Here is a 24,310-nt window from a genome sequence, read left to right on the forward strand (position 1 = left end):
TTAAAGTAAGATGTTCTTAAAAACAGTCTGGAGTTTGAACAAATTTGTCCACTCTTTCTCTCGGTTGCCTAGCACAGATTAGTCAACACAATAGGTAATAGGAAATTGGTTTGCATCAACTTCTCCAATAACTGCAAAATTGTTCATCTGATTTCACTTTTATAACTGTAGAAGTGTTCCCTACCCCTTCAACGTGTCTGTAATGAATTTCTCTCCCTCAAGATCTACTACTTTAGTTACCAGTTAAACTTTTATTTCCAATTTTAATGCATTGTTTTCTTGCACCCCTATTTTCGTCGTTCCATGTTTGAGCTTCCTCCCTGAACCTTGCATTTAATTGCATAGAACATCTACAGTATTGAAGTACAAAGGGCTATGGATGTATGTTCATTTGTACCTGTCAACTACCTTGCCTCCAAACATGTTTACTTTGCTGTACCTAGTGAGTTGTTTCCTCCTCCTTCCTGTTCATGACAAAGAATGAAATGATTTCATCATTCTCAAAGCATGTCCTCAACTTCCACATTTCAACAGTTGAACTTGAACTACTGAGTTCTCTTCTTGCCTGTATTTATTCAAAAGCTATTGCAACACTCTCCAAACCTATTGCAACACTCTCCAAACCAACATCAAAAACAAATGCCAAAATTTATCCCTCTTAACATTATCGCAGTTTGTTATTGGTATCAGTCTATTTACTTGTAGGCTCTTTGCAATTAGCTGCCTCCATTTTCATCTTTGAGTCAGGTGATAAATATTACCCCTTCTTTGCATTTGATATGTAACAAAGTTCACTTACTTCTGAGTTGCCAATTTTGTTTGGTGGTCTGTTCTGCCTGTCGTCTTCCTTTAGTATTAATTATGAGTTGCTTTCTTCATCTTGAGGGTTAATCACCAAGGATCTTACAACTGGTGCCCTCCTCATTGGGCTCACTGTGGTCCTTTGACATAGTCTATGCTTATATCATTAATTTATTGTTCAACTCTACTCATTGAATTGCAAGTTAAAGATTTGCTTCCTGAGCATTTCTTGATATACTAATCCTCCATTATATTAATTACCTCAGCTGGGCCTTGTCAGTGAATATCACCACTAAACCTTGAAGGATTCACCTTCAAGGTTTCCTTCATCACCTGAACGGTTCAGCGAACTTGATTCTTGGGAATGCAGGTACGGACCTTTGAAGATGAAGGTTGGCTTTTGTTGGGGCAGACTTCAATCCAGATTAAAATGTTGAGATCTGAGAGTGGAGTCGAAGTAGTTCAGCCCCACTACTTTGTGACAGCTTAGGTCCCCTTCCTGAGCCCGTGCCGTCTGCCTATGTTTGACCCATCTTTCTCTTCTCACTACTACCATTGGGCAGGAAGTGCCGGAGTCTTGGGCCCCACTTTGCAAGGTTCAGGAGTGGTTGCCTGCAACCATTGGGCATCACTTGCCTCAGTGCTGAACTGACTCTGCAGCTCATGTTCTATGTATTATTTGTTCGCTGTTTTTATTATTTGCACGATTTGTCGTCTTTTGCACATTGGATGTTTGTCGGTCATTGTGTTCTTTTGTGGATTGTATTTTTTTTTGTTTTCCTGTGGATGCCTGCAAGAAAGTGAATCTCTAAATTGTATATTTGTGTGTGTGTATAGTTTGATAATTTTACTATGAACTTTGAACTAAACCTACCAAGTGGTTTTAAAAGGGGATTAAATGATGGGCAAGTTTTGAATTTAACTTACCTGCCATTGTGGTATCAGAACTAATACGCTTTCATATTACCTGAATGGTCGTAGGACATCAGAACTTAAAGCAATGTATGAAGTTGCTTGGTAATTGTATCCAATTTAAAATAATATTTTGGTTGCATTTAGGAGGTTATTATTTTTGCATCAAATTAATTGACCTTTTATACTGAGGAAAAAGTTCTTTTTAAAAGGCATTTTAAAATAGACAAGTGTTTTCTTGTTAAATGCTTTAGCTATAAACTAGTTACGATGGTATGAGGCATTGCCAATGCAGGTGAGAACTTGTAAAGGGATATAGCTTAAAAACTTATGGTATGTCTCCATTCTTAGTTTGTGGTATGAAATATTGCATGTATTTTAAACAAGTTGTAATTTTTTTTATATGTTCTGTTTGGTCATGGAAATGCTCACCCAGAAGTGTAGTACAGTACATAACTTTATAAATTCTGTATTTTTTGAGGCTAAGCATGCCTGTTTTTTTCTTCTTTGTAATGCCATACTTAGGTGTGGCACTTCTTCTGATTGAGTCATTATACAGGCTGAGTACCCCTTGTCCGAAATGCTTGGGGCTGTAAGTGTTCTAGATTTTTGGAATTTATAATAAGATAGTTTGGGATCAGCATAACACAAATGTACTTAACATTAAAAATTATTACATACCATTAATATAATGAAAATTTGTGTGCAGGGTAATAAGAACAGCACAGCAGCATCAGGAGAATACCTGAATCAGCTGTTTTGCAGCAGCTAACAACAGAAGGCTTTCAGTCTCCATCTACGATGCTGTCGTTTAATTAAAAGGTTACAATACATTGTATTTGTAGTTTACTTTTTTAAGGTTTTATTTAGGGTATAAAAACAATCAGGATTGTAGTAGACTTTTAAGATTTTCATCAGTGACAGCCTTTGCATACTCAACAATGAATTTCTCTGTTGCTTCGTGATCAGCAGATGCTTTATCTTTTAAATTTTTTAAAATCATTAAAAATTTAATGCTGTGCCTTAAATTTCTGCAACCAGCCTGTTGAATATTCACAATTGCCTTCAATTTGCAGTTCGTCGTGATAGATCTTCGCTTGTATCATAATCAACATACCATAAAGCGGCATATGTTCACCCCAACACTGACAAATCTGTTCTTTTATTACGTGATTGAGATTTTCTTTTTCTATTTTCATTAACTTCTGTTCATTACACATTTGAGATCACTTCTTAGAACTATCTGTGTCGCCTGGGAACCTTCCCAGTACCTTGTGGAGTTTTCGATTTATATCATCATATCAGCGCTTAAAAAAAATTTTTGAATTCAGAGGTTTTCAGAATTTGGAATTTCAGATAAGGGATACTCAACCTTGTATAAGCATTCATGTACACCAGTTGGTAATTAAATTGCGGATTCTTAATCTGTAAATGAAATTTTATAAAACCTTAAAATATTATAGGTATTTTCAGTTCTACCTTTACCCTTCATTAAATTCTTGTGATTATTTGTTAACAATAACTATTTGCTCGTGTATTTCGTAAAGTGGGCCAAATGAAGTACCTTACTTCAGAAGAATAGCACAAACTGCAATAGTCATATTATTTATCTTTTTGACATCACCCATCCTGTGGCTTTCTTTTCCTCAATGTCTGCACCCTCTCGTCATAACCCATTGCATCTTCAGTTGTTTACGTGTTTGAATTGATACAGTACTGTGTCCTTGAAACAAAGTGAATTTATGTTATTTGCATTTTCTGCTTACGGCCATCAAAAAGACATTATATAGTCACTTTGCCATAAACTCAATTACAGGTGAAAGAAATGTGGTGTAACCAACTGTACATTTTGAGTACAGTTGGTCCACTTTAAAGCTTTTTGAGTAATAACCCTTCAAAAGTGGATTACTATGCTAGGAGACTGTTAACATGTGACCCTTGAAGGATGCACTTTGACAGTTTTGTATTTTTCTAGTTAAGGGTTGAAATTTGATTACTCCCCTTTTGTTTCACCATGCTTGTTGTGAGAAGGTTTGGATTTAACTGCAGAGTATGTTTGTATCTTTTTGCAATGCAGAGCATGAATATGTGGCCAGAATAAGTCTAGGGAAATATTTTGCTGATCCCATGAATATATAATAGTGTGCTATGAGAAACCAGCATGATATCTTTGTTATGTGATGCTTCTTAGATTTTATTACATATTAGACCAAATATGTTACAATATTCTTTCATCCTCATGCTGGCAAAGCTTCATTGTATGGATAGTGTACTGGTAGAAGTGAAAAATCCAGGAATATTTGTATATTTGACATTGTGAGGCTAATCAAATTGGGCTGTTTAGTGTATGTTAATTTTTTGTGGAAATTCCAACTGTCTGTAACTGACAATTTTGAAAGATCCTCTTCATCATTCACACACAGATGGGGTTCTTGATGAATCTAGGATGAGCAGAATCAGCATATCTGTCATTCTCTCTGTCACTTGAATCTTTATGTAACCAAATCTGCATTCATGTATTAAAATAGTAATTCTCATGCTGGAAATGAAGGAAAAAGTATATTCAGTTATTTGTATCTTTCTTGAATAATTTTCAATATGGCATTATTAGTTTTTGTATTATTTAAAGCAATTTTAAGTTTTATTTGTCTTACAGAATTTTTTAAATGAATGATATGCAAAGGTTCATAGACTTTGCTGTGTGGTGAACCTAAGGCCTTGCTACATCTCACCATACATTTCTTGGAAGCGAGGGTGGTCCGCTCTTCCAGCTCTTTGCATCCAGACCAGGTGGCTGCACTAACAGTGGGTTAAGCAATTTTGGGCTGTTTATTTTATGAGTATAAACATTATTTAAAAACAATATGCACAGAACTAAGAGACAAGAAATCAAGCATCTGTTCTTGTAATAAACTGATGTATAAAAGCTTGGCTTTTTCAGAAAGCATTTAATAACATATTGCACTTAACAGTGGAAAATCATGAGGCTTAGAAATGGTGTCAATTTCATTTGTTCACGCTCCTTCAGCTGTAGACAAGCAAATGATGCTTGGTGGATTCTTTTATTGTTTAGAAATAGCTTATTGTATTTGTGCTTTTGATTTTGCTGCAGTGGGCACATCTCTGTATGAGATTGAAATGAACATTTCTTCCATTTGTGGTCATTTTGTGCCCTTACGCTTGAATTGCCCTAGAATGTACAAGTACCATATATCATACTTGAAAGTTTGTAGCTCTGTGTCAATGTAGTTTTTTTTCTAGTCCTTGACATTTTGGCTGATTAGTATTTGGAATAAAAGGCCCATCTGCACCTGGCTACCTCTAGCTAAACAAGGAAAATTATCTTAAAGGCTAGTCAAGCAAAATCCTAATGTAGTCTTAATTATGGAATCATACTTTATGTTCATACTTTGTGCATCACGATCTCTGCGTGAAATTGTCTCCCCTAGAAAACAGAACAATGAGAAATGGCTCATCTACATGATTGCCATTTTCATGCATATCCAAAGACTTGCTTAATATCAAGAAATCTGGCTTCACCTTTTTCTGGCATATTTGCTACATTATAGCAAGGACAGTTGGGTCTGCCTGATGATGTGGAAAATTGTCTTGATATCACCTATGCACAAAATCAGCAGTAAATAAGTGATTGCAGATGTCATTGACTGTGCAGCCAAATTATACTCTCTGACTATGTTATTGGTATGCAACTTGGACAATGATAGCAACATTTGGCTCCAGACATTATGACAACCTTGGTACAAACTTACCCAAGGTTTATTATTATCAATATCTTTACTAGATTGCCATGTTACAAGAGGAGGCTAAAGACTGGTTATCCTGCAGCAAATAATTTATGACCTGATTCCTTCCTTGTGTCCCACCATCCACAAGGGCTTAAGCCAGGAGATGAACAGAATATTCTGCATTTGTCTAGATAAGTGCAGCTCCAATAAAACTAGAAGCTTCACATGATATAGGTCAAAGCAAACCCAACTAAACTCCATACCTGCCACTCTGTTTACCTCTAAAGTAAGAAAAATTCAGTGTTTACACCCAAGCAGAGTATTGAGATTTTGTTCTTACAAACTGCATTTGTCTTCTCTTTAGCAATAGATGTATTGATTTTGATGGAAAGTGTTGATCAAGGGAACTCTATTGCTGTTCTGTCTGGGAAGGAGGGGAAATGGAGGATTTCATTTGCGTGCTCTGGTAACTATGGCAGAATGGAGGTCATCCTTCTGGAAGGAGGATATTTCAAATGCCCAAGAGCAGAACGTCTCAACTTGAGAATGAATGTATCAGAGCTGGAGAAATTAAAGGACAGGCAGATTGACGAAGGAGTGGGAAAGAAACTTTAAATGATATGATATTACACCTGTTATGGCTGCAAAGGAAAGCAGCAGGGGATGGAGAGGGATGATGGGAACTCCCTTCTGATTCAGTCATCACTCCTGTCCACTGTTGCTTTCCCTCCCCTGTGAAGCAGAAAAATAGGGAGAAGGGAAGATAGAACTGTTGGTGGCACATTGAAGCTGGCCAGAAAGGCAGGGAATAATATGTTGACTGGGGTTGAAAGGCGTGGACCAAGAGAACTCTAATGCTGTTCTGTCCAGCAAGGAGGGTATTGTGGTGAGAGCAGTTATGCAGGAAATGGAGGGTTTCACTTGAGTGCTCCATTAACTATGGTAGAGTAGAAGCCATGCTTCTGGAAGTACATTTCAAATGCCCCAGAGCAGAAGGCCTAATCTTGAGAATGAATGCACCAGAGCTGGAAAAATTAAGAAAAGGGGTAGCTTCTTTACATGAGCCATGATGGGAGGAGGTATAGTCTCGGTAATGAAGAGTTTCTGTCACTTTATAGGCGTTATCAGTGGCAAGTCCATCTCCTCAGATGAAGATCTAGAAAAGACAGTGTGAGAGATGATCCAGGTGAATCTGAGCGCAGGATGGAAGTTGGTGGCAAAGGTGATGAAATTGAAGGGTTCTGCACAAGTACATTTGTAGTCCACAAGGCGTAATCCAAGCGCGGTGAATATTCTCCACTTCTGGATGGGTGCAAGTCAAAAAATTCTTTAAAAGGTCAATGCCATTCAGGATAAAGTAAAGTAATCTCCATACTTGGCACCACATCCACTGATCTTAAATATATTGGCAGTGCACAAAGTTTGCAGTGTTTTCCATCTACAAAATACTCAGACTATTTGCCTGGCTGTTCTGGTAGTATCCCTCAAATCTGAGCTCTCTTTTACCAAGAAGGACAAGGGCAGTTGGTGCATGGGAACACTGCAGAATCTCCTCCAAGTCTCCCATAATTATGGTTTGGAAATATGTTACCAGTCCTTATCATCACTGGGTTTAAGCACTGTGAAGTATCTCACCAGAAGGACTGCAGCAGCTAACAGTCACTTTCTCAAATGATGATTTTGATAGCAGTGCCTTGGTCCTGGAAAATAAACAAATTGACATGATGGACATGCAAGTGATACCTTTATCCAAACATTTGAGGACTAAGTAAAAAAAAAGAAGATGCTTCGGCTTCTTTGCTGATCAATATACTTGATTATTGTAAATGCATTATTTTTGATGTGGGTGTGTACAAATACCCTAAGCAGCTCTAATGTTTGCTCTAATGTATTTGAGTTAATTAATCATAATGCCAGATAATAGTTATTGAACATACTAGTCAAAAAATGTTAATAAGCTGTACTGGAGCTTGTTTTAAGGATTATTATTGCAATTTCATGTAATTTTGTAACCCAACTAGGCTATATCATTTGCAGACTGACTAGATGTATTGTGTTATCCTATCAAAATATTTTAAGGAAGATTCCAAAACAGAAATAGTACTGCTAAAACTTGTATTTTTTCCAGGAACCTACATCTATCAGAAGGCATATGGCACTGAGGTAATTCACAACGTTCATTCAAATATTGATTCTTAGAGATGTATTTCAGGCAACATCTCAATTCGTGATATAAGGCTTATGTAACATTTCGGCACATGTGCTTTCATGTGAATTGCTGTTGCTGTATTCATTGAAGTCGACCTGATTGTAGGTTTGCCTACTATTTCAAAGCAATTTGGCAGGAAGACATTTTAAACATTACATTTCAATTTTGATAATGTAGCTTGCATCAAACTAGTATAACAAAATATGAATGTTAATATTGCCACTCAAATTATGATTTTAAACCAGATGTACAGAAAACACGCATACTGACTTTATTTTATTTTGATTTATATTTAAGCTAAATATAGGAAAAGATGGTAAGATACCTTATCCAAGCAGAAAAGATTCTGAGTGCTTGGACATGGTAAATATTTTCCAAATATTTTCAGAAATAGGTAGGCAATATTATACATAGTTTGTTCAAAAGCAAATGCATATAATCAATGGTGTACTGCCAATCTTTAGAGTATACATGTGGCCACAACTGGCTACTAAATATTTGTTAGATGTTGCAGCCTTTAATATCATATCACTGTTTAGAATACAAACTGTGAAACCAGAGTTTGCCACGTACACTGTATCGCAAGAGTTTTTATATCAAAGTAATCTTTTGGTATAAATTTATGCTTTGTAACTCCAAAACATAATAAAAACTAATTGGATGAAAAACGAGAGCGGAGAGATCAGAATCAGGTTTAATATCACTGGCATATGTCATGAAATTTGTTATCTTTATGGCTGTAGTACAATACAATACATAATAATAGAAGAGGGAAAAACTGTGAATAAGCAGTTTACTTAAATAATAGTGCAAAAAAAAAGAAAAATTAGTGAGGTGGTGTTCATGGCTTCAATGTCCATTCAGATCTCAGATGGCAGAGGGGAAGAAGCTGTTCCTGAATCATTGAATGTGTGTCTTCAGGCTTCTATACCTCCTTCCTGATAGTGGCAATGAGAAGAGGGCATATCCTGGGTGCTCAGGGTCCTTAATGATGGATGCTGCCTTTTCCAGACACCACTCCTGAAGATGTCCTGTATACAATGGAGGCTTGTGCTCATGATGGGGTTGACTAAGTTTACAGCTTTCTGCAGCTTATTTTGATCCTGTGCAGCAGTAATCCCACTTCCTCCCCCCGCTCCCCACCAGACGGTGATGCATCCAGTTAGAATGCTCTCTACGGTACATCTATAGAAATCTGCAAGTATTTCTGGTGACATACCAAATCTCCTCAAACTCCCCATGAAACATAGCCATTGTCTTGCTGTCTTTATAGCTGCATTGATATGTTGGGTGTAGGTTAGTTCCTCAGAAATATTGACACCCAGGAGCTTGAAATTGCTCATTCTTTCCACTTCTGATCCCTCCATGAAGACTGATGTATGTTCCCTCATCTTGCCCTTTCTAAAGTCCACAATCAGTGCTATGGTCTTACTGAGGCTGAGTATAAGGCTGTTTCATTCACAGACATCCCACCCTGCAAAAACTCATTTCAGGGAGGTAGAACCATCAATTTGCGGGAGACTCCTGGAACTTCTGGGAGAGGTGGGATGTCTGCAATAGAGTAGCTCCTTAACAGCTAGCCAGCTAGTTTAAATAACATTAGTTATGCTAATGAATGAATGACACCTGTTAAACTCACCTCAACATGTCTTTTACAGTCTTAACCCACCATGGGCAATAGAAAAGTCACTGTTGCAAACAGCGCAGCGAGCAACACAGTCATTATTTTGACCCCTATTAGGCAGGGGTACACTTTAGGGTAGTCTGGGGTGACATACGTTTTATATTTTTTTTTGGAATACTCTGCCATGGCGCGTGCGCGCTCTCTCTCTCGAGCTCTTGCTTGCTATCTCTCTCGCGCGCTCTCTCTCTCTCTTTCTTTCTTGGTTGTTCTCGCGCTCTCTTGCTTTTTCTCTCTCGCTCTTGCGCTCGCTCTCAAAAAAAAATTGATTTCCGTGATATTGCATATAATTTGCGGGCATCAGGGAGCCACTATTAATATGCGGGAGACTCCCAGAACTTCCAGGAGAGGTGGGATGTCTGCATTTAACTAGCTGGTATATCTCACTCCTGTATGCCCTCTCATCACTATCTGAGATTCTGCCAACAATGGTTGTAACATCAGCAAATTTATAGATGGCATTTGAGCTGTGCCTAGACACACAGTCATGGGTGTAGAGAGAGTAGAGCTGTGGACTAAGCACACATCCTTGAGGATTGCCAGTGTTGACTGGTAGTGAGGTGGAGATGTTATTTCTGATCCGCGCAGATTGTGGTCTTCTGGTTAAGAAGTCGAGGACTCAGTTGGTGAGGAAGGTATAGAGGTAAAGGTTCTGGAGCTTTTTGATCGGAACTGTAGGAATGATGGTGTTAAACACCAAGTTGTAGTCAATAAACAACTTTCTGATATAGGTATTTGTATTATCCAGGTGATCCAAGGCTGCATGGAGAGCCAATGAGATTGCGTCTGCCATAGACCTATTGTGGTGATAGGCACATTGCATTGGGTCCAGGTGCTTCCTGAGATAAGAGTTTATTCTAGCTGATGCAAGTCTTAACTGCAGGTTTTACTTTAAGCGAGGCATGCACAGATCATGTGGTTGCGTCATGATATATGCAATTCATGTAGTTTTACATATAACCTGTAATGAATTATTTAAATGAACAAGAATGCTTAATCAAACAGTATATTTACAATATTACTGAAATTAAATACGCAACACTCCTCCCTGCTTAGTTATAAACTCCAACTCAATAGAGAATATATACTATATAATACAACTACTATATATAGACAATCACATTGTAAATTTTAAATTGTCCCATTCAGCTCTAAAGGTTTAATTGCTGTGGAGACTCTCTTACTCTCGTGGGATAACATCTATCCTAACGAGGGGGATCACTCTGCTTGGCAGGCGAGACTAGTGGCTGTGAAACAATCTCCGGGTGTATAAGGTGATGAGAGGCATTGATCGTGTGGATAGTCAGAGACTTTTTTCCCCCAGAGCTAAAATGGTTAACACAAGAAGGCACAATTTTAAGGTGCTTGGAAGTAGGTACAGAGGAGATGCCAGGGGTAAGTTTTTATGCAGAGAGTGGTGAGTTCGTGGAATGGGCTGCTGGCAACAGTGGTGGAGGTGGATACGATAGGGTCTTTTAAGAGACTCCTGGGTAACCTTAGGTAATTTCTAAAGTAAGTACTTGTTCGGCACAGCATTATTGGCTGAAGGGCCTGTATTATGCTCTAGGTTTTCTATGTTTCTATGTTTTGGAGCCTCCTCCATGGTGGTTGTAGGAGTTGACTCTGTAGTTGAGTCTGTAGAAAATGGTTCTGATAGCTCTGGACACCTCTCTTCTCCTTTTCTCAGCTTTTCTCTCTGGATCTACTTCGATCCTTGCTTCTGTCTGTGGCTTTTTTTCTCTCTCTCACATTTCCTCTCTTTCACACCTTTCTCTTTTTCACTCATATTCTTTCTCTCCTCTTATTTGCAACTTGTCTTTCTTTTTCTCATCTTTTTTTCTTTTTAAGATGTGCATCTTGATGTTGGGAAGGTGCATTTAATTCACTGGAGTATTCTGTTATTAATCCTTCTGTTGCTCACTTTACGATCTGATCTCTCTTAGTTTCCTCATCCAAAACATTATCTGATGAATCCTCTGGTTTTGTATCTCCATTGACTCCTTTTTGGCCTTCCATTCATCTAGCTGGCTTTGGTCTTTGCATCTACTTGTACAAGCAGCTTTTTGTCTCCCACTTAAAGTTCATGCAGTAACCTTAATGCTGAATAATTAATTCTTAATTCTGGTACTTTATACTGACAGAAGAGGAATGTTTGCAACTTTCCTGAAGCTCCTTGAATTCCCTTCCAGCTTAAAATCAGGTCACACTTCGCAAGTAGCTGCCTGATTAACACATCAGAGGTTTTCTCAGAAATATTGCCCGCAGAAGAAACTGTTGTAGTCAGACCAGTGCTTTTGTCACTTTCACACTTTCTCTGAGCAGCACAGTCCTTCCTTGGTCCAATATGCTTTCCAACGAGAGACAGAGATTGGCACCAAAACCTGTTGCCGATAGTTAAAGCAAGGAGACAGTTGTGGGATCATCTAGTATCTTAATTTGCTTTGGTTGGCTCTATTACAGGAGATGTGGTATGCAAATTGTAGATGGATCTCCAAGTTGTACTTGTTTCAGCCACTCATACCCATAATGCTAGCTGCCCTGTTGAAATTATATGCAAGCCCAATGTGGGTTGCTGTATTTCACTTTTATGAATGTCATTCCCACAGGAGTTATCTTTTCTCCAGCGTAAGTTCTTAGTTGGATATCTGCAGGCGCTTCAGTTTAATATCTTTGAAATGGCATTCAAATTCATTTTGTGGAATAACTGAAATAACCAAGCCAGTGTCCAATTACATTTTAAGTAATTTGCTATTCACTTTTGGTGTAAGCCGTATTGTCTGTTGGTTTTTAGTTTTCACACTGTAAATCTCAAGGCTCCTCAGACTTGTGCCACTCTCATCAGATTTTTCATTGGCAGTATGCAGATTAGTGCTCTTTTTGGAACTGTAACTTGACTTTTTATCTTTTTCTCTTCCTTGTGCAGTCCATTTATTTTTGTCTGTCCGACTTTGTTCCATATTTTGCAAGTTTCACCTTTAAATCTGCATTAATCTTGTGTATGTGAGCCCCTGCAACAATGGTAGCACAATTTGTTCAGCCAGGTTGGTTTCTACTTAGGTGTTCCAATTTTGTTCATGCTCACTTTCATTCCTGACTGCAACTTAATTGTGTCTATGTCTGCTAGTTCCTTCGATACAGTGATTTCAACTGCTCTTTTAAATGTAAGTTGTGCATCAGTTAGAAGCCGATTTTGAATACTTTCTTGTAAGATTCCACAAACTAAACGATCTCTCAGTACATCATTAAGCCGTTACTGAACTGTCAATGCTCGGACAGTCTCTTTAATTTAGCCCCTGTACACTGAAATGGACTCCCTTTTGATTGTGCTTATGAAACTCAAAAAGCATTTTGCAATCAATAATTGTTTTTGTTCTAAAGGTTCCTGAATTACTTTGCCATTATCAGCAAAACTCACTGATTTGGTTGGAGCAGTTACATTTCGAAGCAAACTGTATGCCTTTAAATCCAATGCACTGAGCAAAATTGATACTTGTTTCTCATTGGCTGTTCCATTTTCTTGAAAATACTTTCAATACGTCAATCTTTCGGATGTCGCCAGCCATTTCTGCTTTTTTATGATCATTATCACTTGGTACTCACTGTTTATGAACCTGTTTTCTGCCTTTATTTTTTAAAAAGCTCGATTGCCGATGCATGTGCTGCGCTTTTTGTTTACTCAACTGTTTCTTGCTGCACTTTTGTTTTAACTCTATTGTCTTGCTGTATTTCAACAGGTAGATAGCTGTCTTGGGTTTGTTTAAAACCTCCTCACTGTTATGTTTTGTAACTCCAAAAAAAAACTAATTGGAAGAAAAACAAGAGAGCTGGGAATGCAAGTCTAACTTCATGTTTTCATTTCGTGAGGTGCATGTATTATTTGGTAGCATCATGACATATGCAATTCAAATATTTTTACCTATAACCCACAACTGAATTGAATTGACTTTATTGCTTACATCCTTCATATACATGAGGAGTAAAAATCTTTACGTTACGTCTCCATCTAAATGTGCAATGTGCAATTTATAGTAATTTGTAATAAATAGCATGTACAATAGGTATCAGTGAATTACTTAAACAAGAATACTTAAGCAATATATTTACAATATTACTCAAATATTACTGAAATATTAAATACACAAAATTCAAGCTCTTCATGGGAAATGTATTAATATTTTCTGTTGTGAGAATTGTAAAGCCTATGTGCAATATTACCTGTGAAAATCTTTGTTTTTCATGATCAGATACAAAGCAATGGGTTAGATTTTACAGTGAACTGCTGATACTTTAATTTGCAAGTTTGATACTTTTGTAGCTCCCTCTACAAAGCTGATATTAGTGCTATGGTATCCACAGAATGGAATGCGAAATTATAGCAGTTCCCACCAGTTAGCTGGTAAAGTAGCTTATACGGTGTGACTGAGAATTCATGTCTTTAAGTGTTAATTATTGAGCTTATTTAAATTTTCTAATTAATATTTCGAGACTTTTGGTGATTTAAGGAAAAATTGTGGTAATCTTTAGATGTTTCCAGATCAGAGAAACATTCAGCTAGGCTAATTGACTTTCAGCTGGCTAAGGAAAGAGGTGTGGCCTTGAAGACAGTTTATTCAACAACTTTATAGTTAGAACTTGATATGTTTCCCTTTTCTTTGTAGTGCATGTGGCCTGTCACTGTGCTGGGCATTTTAATGGAACACAAGAGTGTTGATCAAACTGAATGAGGGAAGTACAGTCTTTTCTTTCCATAAATCAGCTACAAACTCAGGTAGTTAGGACTGACTATACAATTTAGCCTGTCTGTTTGCAGTGGCATTAGTTGTGGTTCTCTCTCAATATATTGTAGCTACATGTCTTTCTCTAAACAGTTTGTTATGTGGCTTGAGAATTGTATTTGTTAAGGAGGCAAGACAGCAATGTATGCTTACATTTTTGTGCAGAAAAATTGATGAACTGAATGTTCAATACAATTTTATGAAAAACACTTCGAAACTTGGAAGTAATTACTAAAATGCAAGCAGTGTATACAGTGGATTCCGGTTAATTGGAGCAGCTGCTTATTTTGGACAACTCTTAAAAAACTAAATCGAGAAAATAGCGGGGATTCCCTTAATTTATTTGGGACACTATGCCTCTTAATTGGGGCAGGAGACTGTTGCCTAGCAGTTTCTAAGTAGCGTCAGTCGCATGCACTTGTGTGGCCGTTAGACACTGCTCTGCTTGATCAATTTTTAAATAGCTGTTGTGTGTGATTGTGTTCTAAAAGTAGTGATTTTTGTCACTGATAGTTGGAAAGAAATAAGCAGTAAGATACTTCGGAACTGTTTTGCTCACCGCTGCTTCAAGCATTTAGGTTTAGAGATGCTGGAAATGGCTGAGAGAGAAAATGAAACTATTCCACTACGTTAGAAACTATGAAGAATTTGAAGGTATTGACGAACATCTTGAATGTTACAATGAAAATGAAGATTTAGAGGATGTAATGGAGTAAATCAGTCCATTATCTGCACTGACTTTGGTGTTGGCGCTGATTTTGTTCGTTTTCAGTCACTCAAAACATGGCAGATGAATTTCTCTGCCGATAACTGAGGAATTGTAGTACTGTAAAGGTATTTGTAGTGTTCTAATATTCTGTATTTCATTTAAATACATAAATTGTTACTCAGTTAAACAGTAGTTTGTCTTTTTTTAAAAATAGCTTTTAACTATTTCCATGAAACCTCGGCTAGTTGAGGCAGCTGCTCAATTGGGGGAAAATGTGCTGGTCTTCATGTCTCCCACTTAACTGGGATCCACCATATTTCACTGTTCTTTTGACTGATAGAAAACAAAGGAGTAACAAAGGTGTATTTTCAAATCACTTTAAATTGCATAGCATTTTTGTAATTTTGAATGTAGATATTGACGGACAATGGTGATTTGCTTGTCATTCAAAATGGCTCCAAAAAAAAAGTGATTTTGGATGCTGTAGTGAAATGTGCATTTATTATTGGAATTCCACCAAAGTGGAAATATGTAGGATATAATAAATTGTATTTGACTTTATAAAAAAACAAACTTAAAATGCACTTTGTAGCCTGTATCGTGTACAGTAATTGATTGCTTTGCAATATTTATTATTTTTACTGCTGCGCTGTTGGCAGTAATTTTACTAACGATCATTCCCTGTGCCCTATTGATAAATGCAAAATCTGTTTCTACGGAAACAATTTGATGTTCTTATTCATGCAATGTTAAAATGTTGAATGGTACTCAAGATGTGTATTTACCTAAAATATAAATAGAACTTGCTGAAAGTGCTCATCAGGACAGGCTTCGTATATGGGAAGAAAATCAGTTCATTTTCTCTTTTATTTTTATTAGTGTATGAACTTTCATCTCTTTCATGTTCTACATAGTGTACTTTGATCACAAAGCACACTGATGCATGGTACAATGTTTTTAAGAAGGCTGATATTTTAATTGCAAGCATATTCATTTATTGTCTGCATACTTTCATAAGAGCTCAAGAAGTCAACTCTGCATCATATATCACAAACAAGAGGAAAATCTGCAGGTGCTGGAAATCCAAGCAATGCACACAAAATGCTGGAGGAACTCAGCAGGCCAGGCAGCATCTATGGAAAAAAGTACAATCGACATTTCAGACCTGAAACGTCAACTGTATTTTTTTTCCATAGATGCTGCCTGGCCTGCTGAGTTCCTTCAGCATTTTGTGTGTTTTATCTACATCTAATATGTTGTGTTCAACAATAGTTTACAAATTATGGAATTAAAGAGCTGACAAACCTAACATATAAAACTCTCTTGTACTGATTTAAATAACTTGTAGACAGCAATTAAACTCAGGTGAATCTGCTGGATTATTACTTTAATTCACTTAAATCTGAGCTGAGAAATTGTTTTATCTATGCTATTGAAGCATAATGTGTTGATGTTTTCAGTATTACAGATGTTAAAACATCTCTAAATGGCATTATAGTATGTTAATAATAGAAGCATTGTCATTTTTGTGATTTTTTTTAAACCCATTTATGAAAATAATTTTGACATGGGTACTCCGATGGAGTATCCATCTAGTACACTGGTATGTAGTATAATTTCTCGGGAATTAGCTTTGAAATGTATCTGTCTGAAGTATTTTTTCCATTGTATATTATAACAGATTTAATACAGTATATGAAAATCTGCTTCTATGATCAATAGCATCATTTTGTTTTGAAACCCATTAGTCAATTCATTCTTTGGAATAAAACAAAAAGTTCTGGCCATACTTAAGACAACAGACAATATCTGTAGACAGAAATGGAGTTAACATTTCAAGTTATTCAGGAATGTGCTTACGGTTATGGTTACGGATCCCGCAGCCTGCCTGGGTCATAGAGGCACTGTACAGATGAGTGCTGCACTAGTTGCCTCCATCTCTCACGGTTCCAGGCAAGTGCCTGGGCTGCGGCAAAGCTCTCTCCGGTCCACTCTGTAACGTTGTCTATCCATTTCTTCCTCTGTGTGCCTGTTTTTTCTTTTCCCCTGTACCGTTCCCTGAAGAAAGCTCTTTGAGAGTCCTCTTCATCTTGTTATGTGGCCATACCATCTCAGTTTTCTCTTCTTTACTGTGGACAGTAGCTGTTTGTAGTATCTCATGTGCAGGGTGATGGTTCTTCGTATTTCATTGTTTGAGACACGGTTTGTATAGGAGATGCCTAGAAGCTTTCTGAAGCATCTCATTTCAACTGCCTGGATCATCTTCTGCAGTTCTGCTGTCAAAGTCTATGATTTGCATGCATAAAGGAAGATGGAAAGCACTAATGCACGCAGGAGATTCAATTTGGATCTGAAAGTGATATTATTGTTTCTCCAGACTGGTTTGGAGTTTAGCTAGCATTGCCATTGTTAGGGCTGTCCTTGCAATGACTTCAGGCTTTGATCCTTGGTTGATGAAGGCGCCAAGATACTTGAACCATTTGACAGTCTCCAGTTCTTGTCCATTGACTGTGATTTTTTGAAGTGATTTGCTCCTCACCGTTTCTCATCAGCTTGATTTTCTCTGCGCTGATTTCATCCTCGCTTCTTGCCAGCCCGTCAATGTCACTGGCGAACATGAGGTTGGTTATGATCTGCCTTCTGATGTTGACTGTGCCGATATGGTCTTCCAGGGTATCTGTCATTATTTGCTGCCGGAAAACGTTGAACAATGCGGGTGAAAGGAAGCAGACTTGCTGGACTTCAACTGAAGTGTGGAGCCACTCTCCAACTGTGCCTTGAACAAGTACCACACTGCTGCTACCTTTGGTGTAGAGCTGCTTGATGGTTTGGATCAGCTTCTGGGCCGTGTTGTATCTCTTCATTGTGGCCCAGAGTACATCATGCCACATCCTATTCAATGCCTTCTTGAAGTCTATGAGTGCATAGAAAATGTCCTGTTGATGTTGGTTGTATAGCTCACACAGTACATGGAGGTTGAGCATCTGTTCTTTTGTACTACTTCCACTTCTGAATCTAGCCTGCTCTTCGGTGATTATTTCTTCTGCTGTTATCTTCAAGATAGCTTTTAATATCACTTTCTGTAGTTTGCCTTTCTTGAGGAGATCGATGATGAGTGATTTTGTCCAGGGTGTTGGCCATTCCCCAGTCTGCCAGATTTTGTTGCAAATATTGCTGAAGATGTATATCACTGTCTCTCCTCAATGTTTTATCAGCTCAGCTGGATGTTGTCTATTCCCCCAGCTTTCCCATTTTTCAATGATCTTATGGCTGCTTGTACTTCCCGCAGAATTTGGAAAGTCATTGTCGTTTGACGAGTCCTGGCTTGCGAATATGCTAGGGTCCCCTTGGATCTGATGGTTGTAAAGGTCTGAGTAATACTTAGTCTGTTGAGAATGTTGTCATCTTCTGTGAGACAGTTTTCTTCTTTGTCTTGGATGATACTGAATTGTGACAGTCTCTGTTTAGTGAGGTACTTCACAATTTGAAATGCTCACCTGCTGTTGTTCTTGTTCAGGCTGTCATCTATCTCTGTACACTGTCTCTTAATCCATTCTTCCTTGGCCTTGATGTTTCTCCTGACCTTGTTGATATGTCTGTACACTACAGCTCCTGGTATTGTGTTCTTAGTTTTTTTCAGGTCTCTTCTGGTGTCACACATTTCCAGGATCTCCTCTGCTACCCAGGGTCTGGTTTTCCAACTATGTTTTCCAAGTATCTCATTGACTGTTTCTGTCATTACTTCATTGAACGTAGCTGTCAACGTTTCAGCATCTTTGTCAAGTGTCAGCAGTGGTGCAAATGTTCTGCCACCTGAAGGGTTCTGCAATGGAGGAGTCCTTCAGTCTGTCAAAGTTGAATTTCATTCTGATGTCCTTGGGCTTCTTGACTTTCTTCAGCCTGATTCTAAAGTTCACTATCACCAGGTCGTGGTCACTTACAATTTCAGCACCTGGGAATGTCCTTGCTGTGGCTGTCTTGATCCCAGACCGAAATCGGTTCTGCACCAGTATGTAATCGATCTGGCTATGATGTATCTGGCTATTGGGTGCATGCCAGGTTCAGCGCTGTGATGCCTTGTATTCTCCAAGAGTGTTCACAAACACCATGTGGTAGCCGGAGAACTCAAGTAGGCATAATCCTCGCTTGTTGATTACAGCATTATAGGAGGGACCGCAGAATTCCTTTTAGTCTTTCAGTGCGTCTACACCCACCTTGGCATTCCAGTCCCCTTGGATGATTAGAATGTCTTTTTTGTCCACCTTGTCAATGATGCCCTGTAGTTGGGTGTAGAATTCCTCCAGTTGGTCATCTTCATAGTTGTTGGTGCAGAGTCCTGTATTATTGTGATGCTGAAAGGTGCTGCTTTAAGGCGGATGGAAATATCTGCTGGATACTGGGCAGCACGTGTGTACTGAGTTCTTGATGCTCTTATTGACAAGGAGTCCTACACCATTGGCATGTTTTGTCATATTCTCTGCTGTAGTGTAGTATATGGCCTTCCTCAGTGAGATGTTCACTGAGGTTTTTCCACCTGACCTTACAGAATCCCACGATGTGCCAGATTTATCTCACTAGCTCATATGTGAGCTCCTGCAGTATCCCTGCTCGGGCAAGTGTTCTCACATTCCATGTGGCTAATGAGATGTAGTCTTTCCCACGGATCTTCTGCGGTGAGGTTGCTTAGATTGTCTTAAAACCAAAGCATGAGTATATAAGATAGAGGTGGGTTGAAAATTTAGCAAGCAGTACTTGTAACTAAATTTTATAAGAAAGCTATCTTTATTCAAATCTGTGTCCTGTTTGTTGTATTCAGTAATCTCCTATTACTTTTTTTATTTCCTCTTTTTTATGGGATGGTGAAAAATGCCAAAAAATTTATGCAAAGTCAATCATTATACATTATTGAAATCTCAGGAATAACATTGTATTCCACTTTGTATATTACCAATTGACATACTGGATTGATCCTGTAGCCATCTTATGCTGCCATCATTCGTAGAAACGTATAGCACAGAAAAAGGTCTTTCAGCTCACCAAAGACCTGATGACCTTTCAGCAGTGTTCTTACATTAATCCAATTTTTATTCTCCAAACATTCTCATTCCTTCACCCCAAAGACTTTGTCACACATTTGCACAAAAGACATAGTTTACTATGGCCAAGTAATCTACCAACCTGCATGTCTTTGGGATTATAATAGGAAAGGCAAACAAAGAGGAAACCTATATGGTCACTGGGAGAATGTGCAGGATAAACCATTGCCACTAGAGATTAGAAACAGCAACTCTGCTTCGCTCCATAAGTTTTTTTAAGAATTCACCTTTTGAGATTTGAGTAATTTATTTAATTAGATTTTATTAAGTTTGCAGTGCAGATTCGAGCAACAATGTGGCTCCTCTTGAAGCTTCCTATCACCAAAGTATTCAAGCAAAAAGCCATTGTAAACAGACCTTATTATTGTTTTTTTAATATAAGCAGCTTGGTAGACTTCCAGATGTGGTTTACTGAATCAGGTGAAAGGAGCGAGTTTGGGATTGCTAAAAATCTGTTTTTCTATCAAGCTATTACATCTGTTTTCAATTAGCTAAAAATATGGACCATTGTCTGTATATGTGACTCCCCTGCTTTGTATGTTTCAAAAAACAAAATAATGAACTGTATCAAACTTAATTTTATATGCCAAGTCATTTGAAAAAGGTTTTAGAGTTACCAATTTTAAATGAATGGTGGAAGGATTGTAAGGTTTCATGAAGTTCAATTTTTTTGTAAAACTCATCAGAATGTATTATATTAAGTCCTTGATTATTTCCTTCCCTTTTAAGGCCAGAGGCTTATCACAAAGCTGCGGCAGCTGCTCCTCCTCCACCGCCACCTTTACCTGAGCCGTGTCCTCCTGAGCAAGACGAGGAAATCCTGGGATCTGATGATGAAGAACAGGAAGATCCTGCCGATTATTGTAAAGGTACTAAATCTACTACATCTATGATAATACAATTTCATTAGTGCAGGTAGAAGCTTTTTTTTCGATTGTTTAATATCTGTGTTTCATCTTATATGGCTACTTTGGGTAATGTGTACAAAAATATATACAGTTTGGCTATAAATTTAGAATAGTAGTGAATAATATAATTGAAATGCTAAGATTTCATGATGGTATTCAAGAGAGGAAGGAATAAAACAATCAAAATTAGCTATTTTGTTTCACATTTTTATCTAAGAAAAGTAAGTATTTGAGGAAAAATATGTTACAAATCTTATTTCAAATGTCAAGGGTTTCATCAATTGGTCAATGGAATGCTTTTTTGGCATTTTAAGGTTTCACATTTAAAGAAGTTTTCTTTTATATGCTGAAATCAAGATTAATATGTCTGCATGTCTTCAAGGATTTTGCAATGATAGATTTAAAATTTTTAAGCATTTAGCAAGTGTGTTAACTGAATTGGTAATTGGTTTAAGCTAATTAACCAATCATAAATTTTCTAGATTGATAGTATTTAATGTTGATGTTTGAGGGAGGGAAGTTCCCCTGGATATTGAGAGAACCCTTTTTTTTAGTACATGTACGGTGTTAAAACCTTGGTTTAAATCTCATATAAATTCAATTTCTCATCAATATCAACTGCCATCACTATAGACCAGCGGTCCCCAACCACCGGGCCGCAAGGAAACGATATGATTTGGCGATATGAGTCAGCTGCACCTTTCCTCATTCCCTGTCACGCCCACTGTTGAGCTTGAACGCACGCGAGGTCATTACCCGCGTGTCATCCATGTCGGCATGGGAAGGAGATCAACTCCTCGAGCTTGCAAATGACGGCGGGCTGAAAAGTATGTTTGACATAACATCTCTGCCGGCATTCTGGATCAAAGTCAAGGCTAAATATCCTGAGGTAGCCACAAAAGCACTGAAAATGTTGCTTCCATTTCCAACGTATCTCTGCAAAGAATGCAACGAAAACTAAATTGCGGAACAGACTGGACATAAGGAACCCCCTTCGAGTATCACTGTCTCCCATCACCCCTCGATAGGACCGTGTTGTTGCAGGGAAACAAGCCCAGGGCTCCCACTGATTCAGCGATATTGGTGTGTTGCAATGATTTTATATGTTCATATGGGGGAAAATATGTGCTGTGTGTTTAATATCCAAACGTTACTTAAAATGTTATGATGCTATTGACTTATAAGTGACTTATATAACCATATAACATTTACAGCACGGAAACAGGCCATCTCTGACCTTCTAGTCCGTGCCGAACGTTACTCTCACCTCGTCCCACCGGCCTGCACTCAGCCCATAACCCTCTATTCCTTTCCTGTCCATATACCTATCCAATTTTTCTTTAAATGATAATATCGAACCTGCCTCTACCACTTCTACTGGAAGTTTGTTCAACACTTAATTCAAGCTCCCCTGTCCTCCCCTGATAATTGACTTGTCAGTATATTCATGTGAGGAAAATATGCGCTGTGTGTTTAATATTAAATTCGTTAGATAAACCCTTTTAGAAACGAAATTGAGTGTATTAGCCACTTATCACCTATATTCAGGTCGTGATTAACACTCCTCTCTCCCCCCCCCCCCGAACAGAATCACCAAAACGATTTGCAGAAAAAAAAATTGGTAGGTACACGCATGCGCACTGGTGCCCGCACAAGGCTTCATGGTCATTGTAGTGCAAACAGGAATTCTGCAGATGCTGGAAATTCAAGCAAAACACATCAAAGTTGCTGGTGAACACAGCAGGCCAGGCAGCATCTGTAGGAAGAGGTGCAGTCAACGTTTCAGGCTGAGACCCTTCGTCAGGACTAACTGAAGGAAGAGTGAGTAAGGGATTTGAAAGTTGGAGGGGGAGGGGGAGATCCAAAATGATAGGAGAAGACAGGAGGGGGAGGGATAGAGCCAAGAGCTGGACAAGTGATAGGCAAAATGGGATACGAGAGGATCATGGGACAGGAGGTCCAGGAAGAAAGACAAGGCAGGGGGGACCCAGAGGATGGGCAAGAGGTATATTCAGAGGGACAGAGGGAGAAAAAGGAGAGTGAGAGAAAGAATGTGTGCATAAAAATAAGTAACAAATGGGGTACGAGGGGGAGGTGGGGCCTTAGCGGAAGTTAGAGAAGTCGATGTTCATGCCATCAGGTTGGAGGCTACCCAGACGGAATATAAGGTGGTGTTCCTCCAACCTGAGTGTGGCTTCATCTTTACAGTAGAGGAGGCCGGGGATATACATGTCAGAATGGGAATGGGATGTGGAATTAAAATGTGTGGCCACTGGGAGATCCTGCTTTCTCTGGCGGACAGAGCGTAGATGTTCAGCAAAGTGGTCTCCCAGTCTGCGTCGGGTCTCGCCAATATATAAAAGGCCACATCGGGAGTACCGGACGCAGTATATCACCCCAGTCGACTCACAGGTGAAGCGTTGCCTCACCTGGAAGGACTGTTTGGGGCCCTGAATGGTGGTAAGGGAGGAAGTGTAAGGGCATGTATAGCACTTGTTCCGCTTACACGGATAAGTGCCAGGAGGGAGATCAGTGGGGAGGGATGGGGGAGACGAATGGACAAGGGAGTTGTGTAGGGAGGGATCCCTGCGGAATGCAGAAAGAGGTGGGGAGGGAAAGATGTGCTTAGTGGTGGGATATTGTAGGATAATGGTCATTGTAGTCTTTCTCAGGGTAAACACAACTTATGTGATTGCTACTCTTGTCTGTTGGCAACCCTTCCCCCCCCCGGGTCGGCCGGTCCGCAGTGTGAAAAAGGTTGGGGACCTCTGCTATAGACAAGGGGCTCCCAACCTCAGGTCAACAGACCTCTTGCTTAATGGTATTGGTCCATGGCATAAAAATGGTTGGGAACCCCTGCTGTATGCCAATGATGTAGCTTTATTACTTTCTCCCTGTGATTCATGCAGGTTAGAATTAGGATATTAGACCACAAGACATAAGAGCAGAATTAGACCATTTGGTCCATTGAGTCTACTCCGTCGTTCCATCTTGGCTGATTTATTATCCTGCTCAACTCCATTCTCCTGCCTCCTACCTTTAACCTTTGATACCTTATTAATCAAGAACCTATCAACCTCAACTTTAAATATGCACATTGCCTTGTCCTCTACAGCCATCTGTGGCAATGAATTCCACAAATTCACTAACTTCCAGCTTAAAAAAAAATTCCTCCTCACCTCTGTTCTAAATAGACGTCTCAGTATTTTGAAACTGTGCTCTCTGTGCCCCCTAGTACAGGAAAACTCCTCTTCATATCCACTCCATCTAGGCCTTTCAATATTTGATGGGCTTCAAAGAGATTCCCCCCCCCCCCAATTCTTCTAAACTTCAGCAAAAAAGGGTCCAGACCATCAAACACTCTCCTTATGCTAACCCTTTCATTCCCCATAATCATCCTCGTGAATCTCCTCTGGACCTTCTCCAATGCCAGTACATCTTTTAGACAAAGGTCCCAAAACTGCTTGCAAGCC

General features: G+C 38.7%; 1 protein-coding gene across 13 annotated transcripts in view; it reads left to right on the forward strand.

The window, feature by feature from the left end:
- The window catches only part of srpk2 (SRSF protein kinase 2), a 233,143-nt gene that overhangs the window by 89,161 nt on the left and 119,672 nt on the right, over positions 1 to 24,310 (forward strand). For 8 of the 13 annotated variants that reach the window (XM_072240921.1, XM_072240920.1, XM_072240925.1 and 5 more), the window contains one exon: positions 20,659 to 20,798. In XM_072240921.1, the coding sequence (XP_072097022.1) occupies positions 20,659 to 20,798 (140 nt within the window). Of the gene's footprint in view, positions 1 to 7,587; positions 7,623 to 20,658; positions 20,799 to 24,310 lie in introns of all 13 variants that reach the window. The other 5 variants (XM_072240919.1, XM_072240924.1, XM_072240922.1 and 2 more) reach the window with 1 other exon arrangement.

The sequence above is a fragment of the Mobula birostris genome, chromosome 23 (assembly GCF_030028105.1).
Source record: "Mobula birostris isolate sMobBir1 chromosome 23, sMobBir1.hap1, whole genome shotgun sequence".
Taxonomy (NCBI): Eukaryota; Metazoa; Chordata; class Chondrichthyes; order Myliobatiformes; family Myliobatidae; genus Mobula; species Mobula birostris.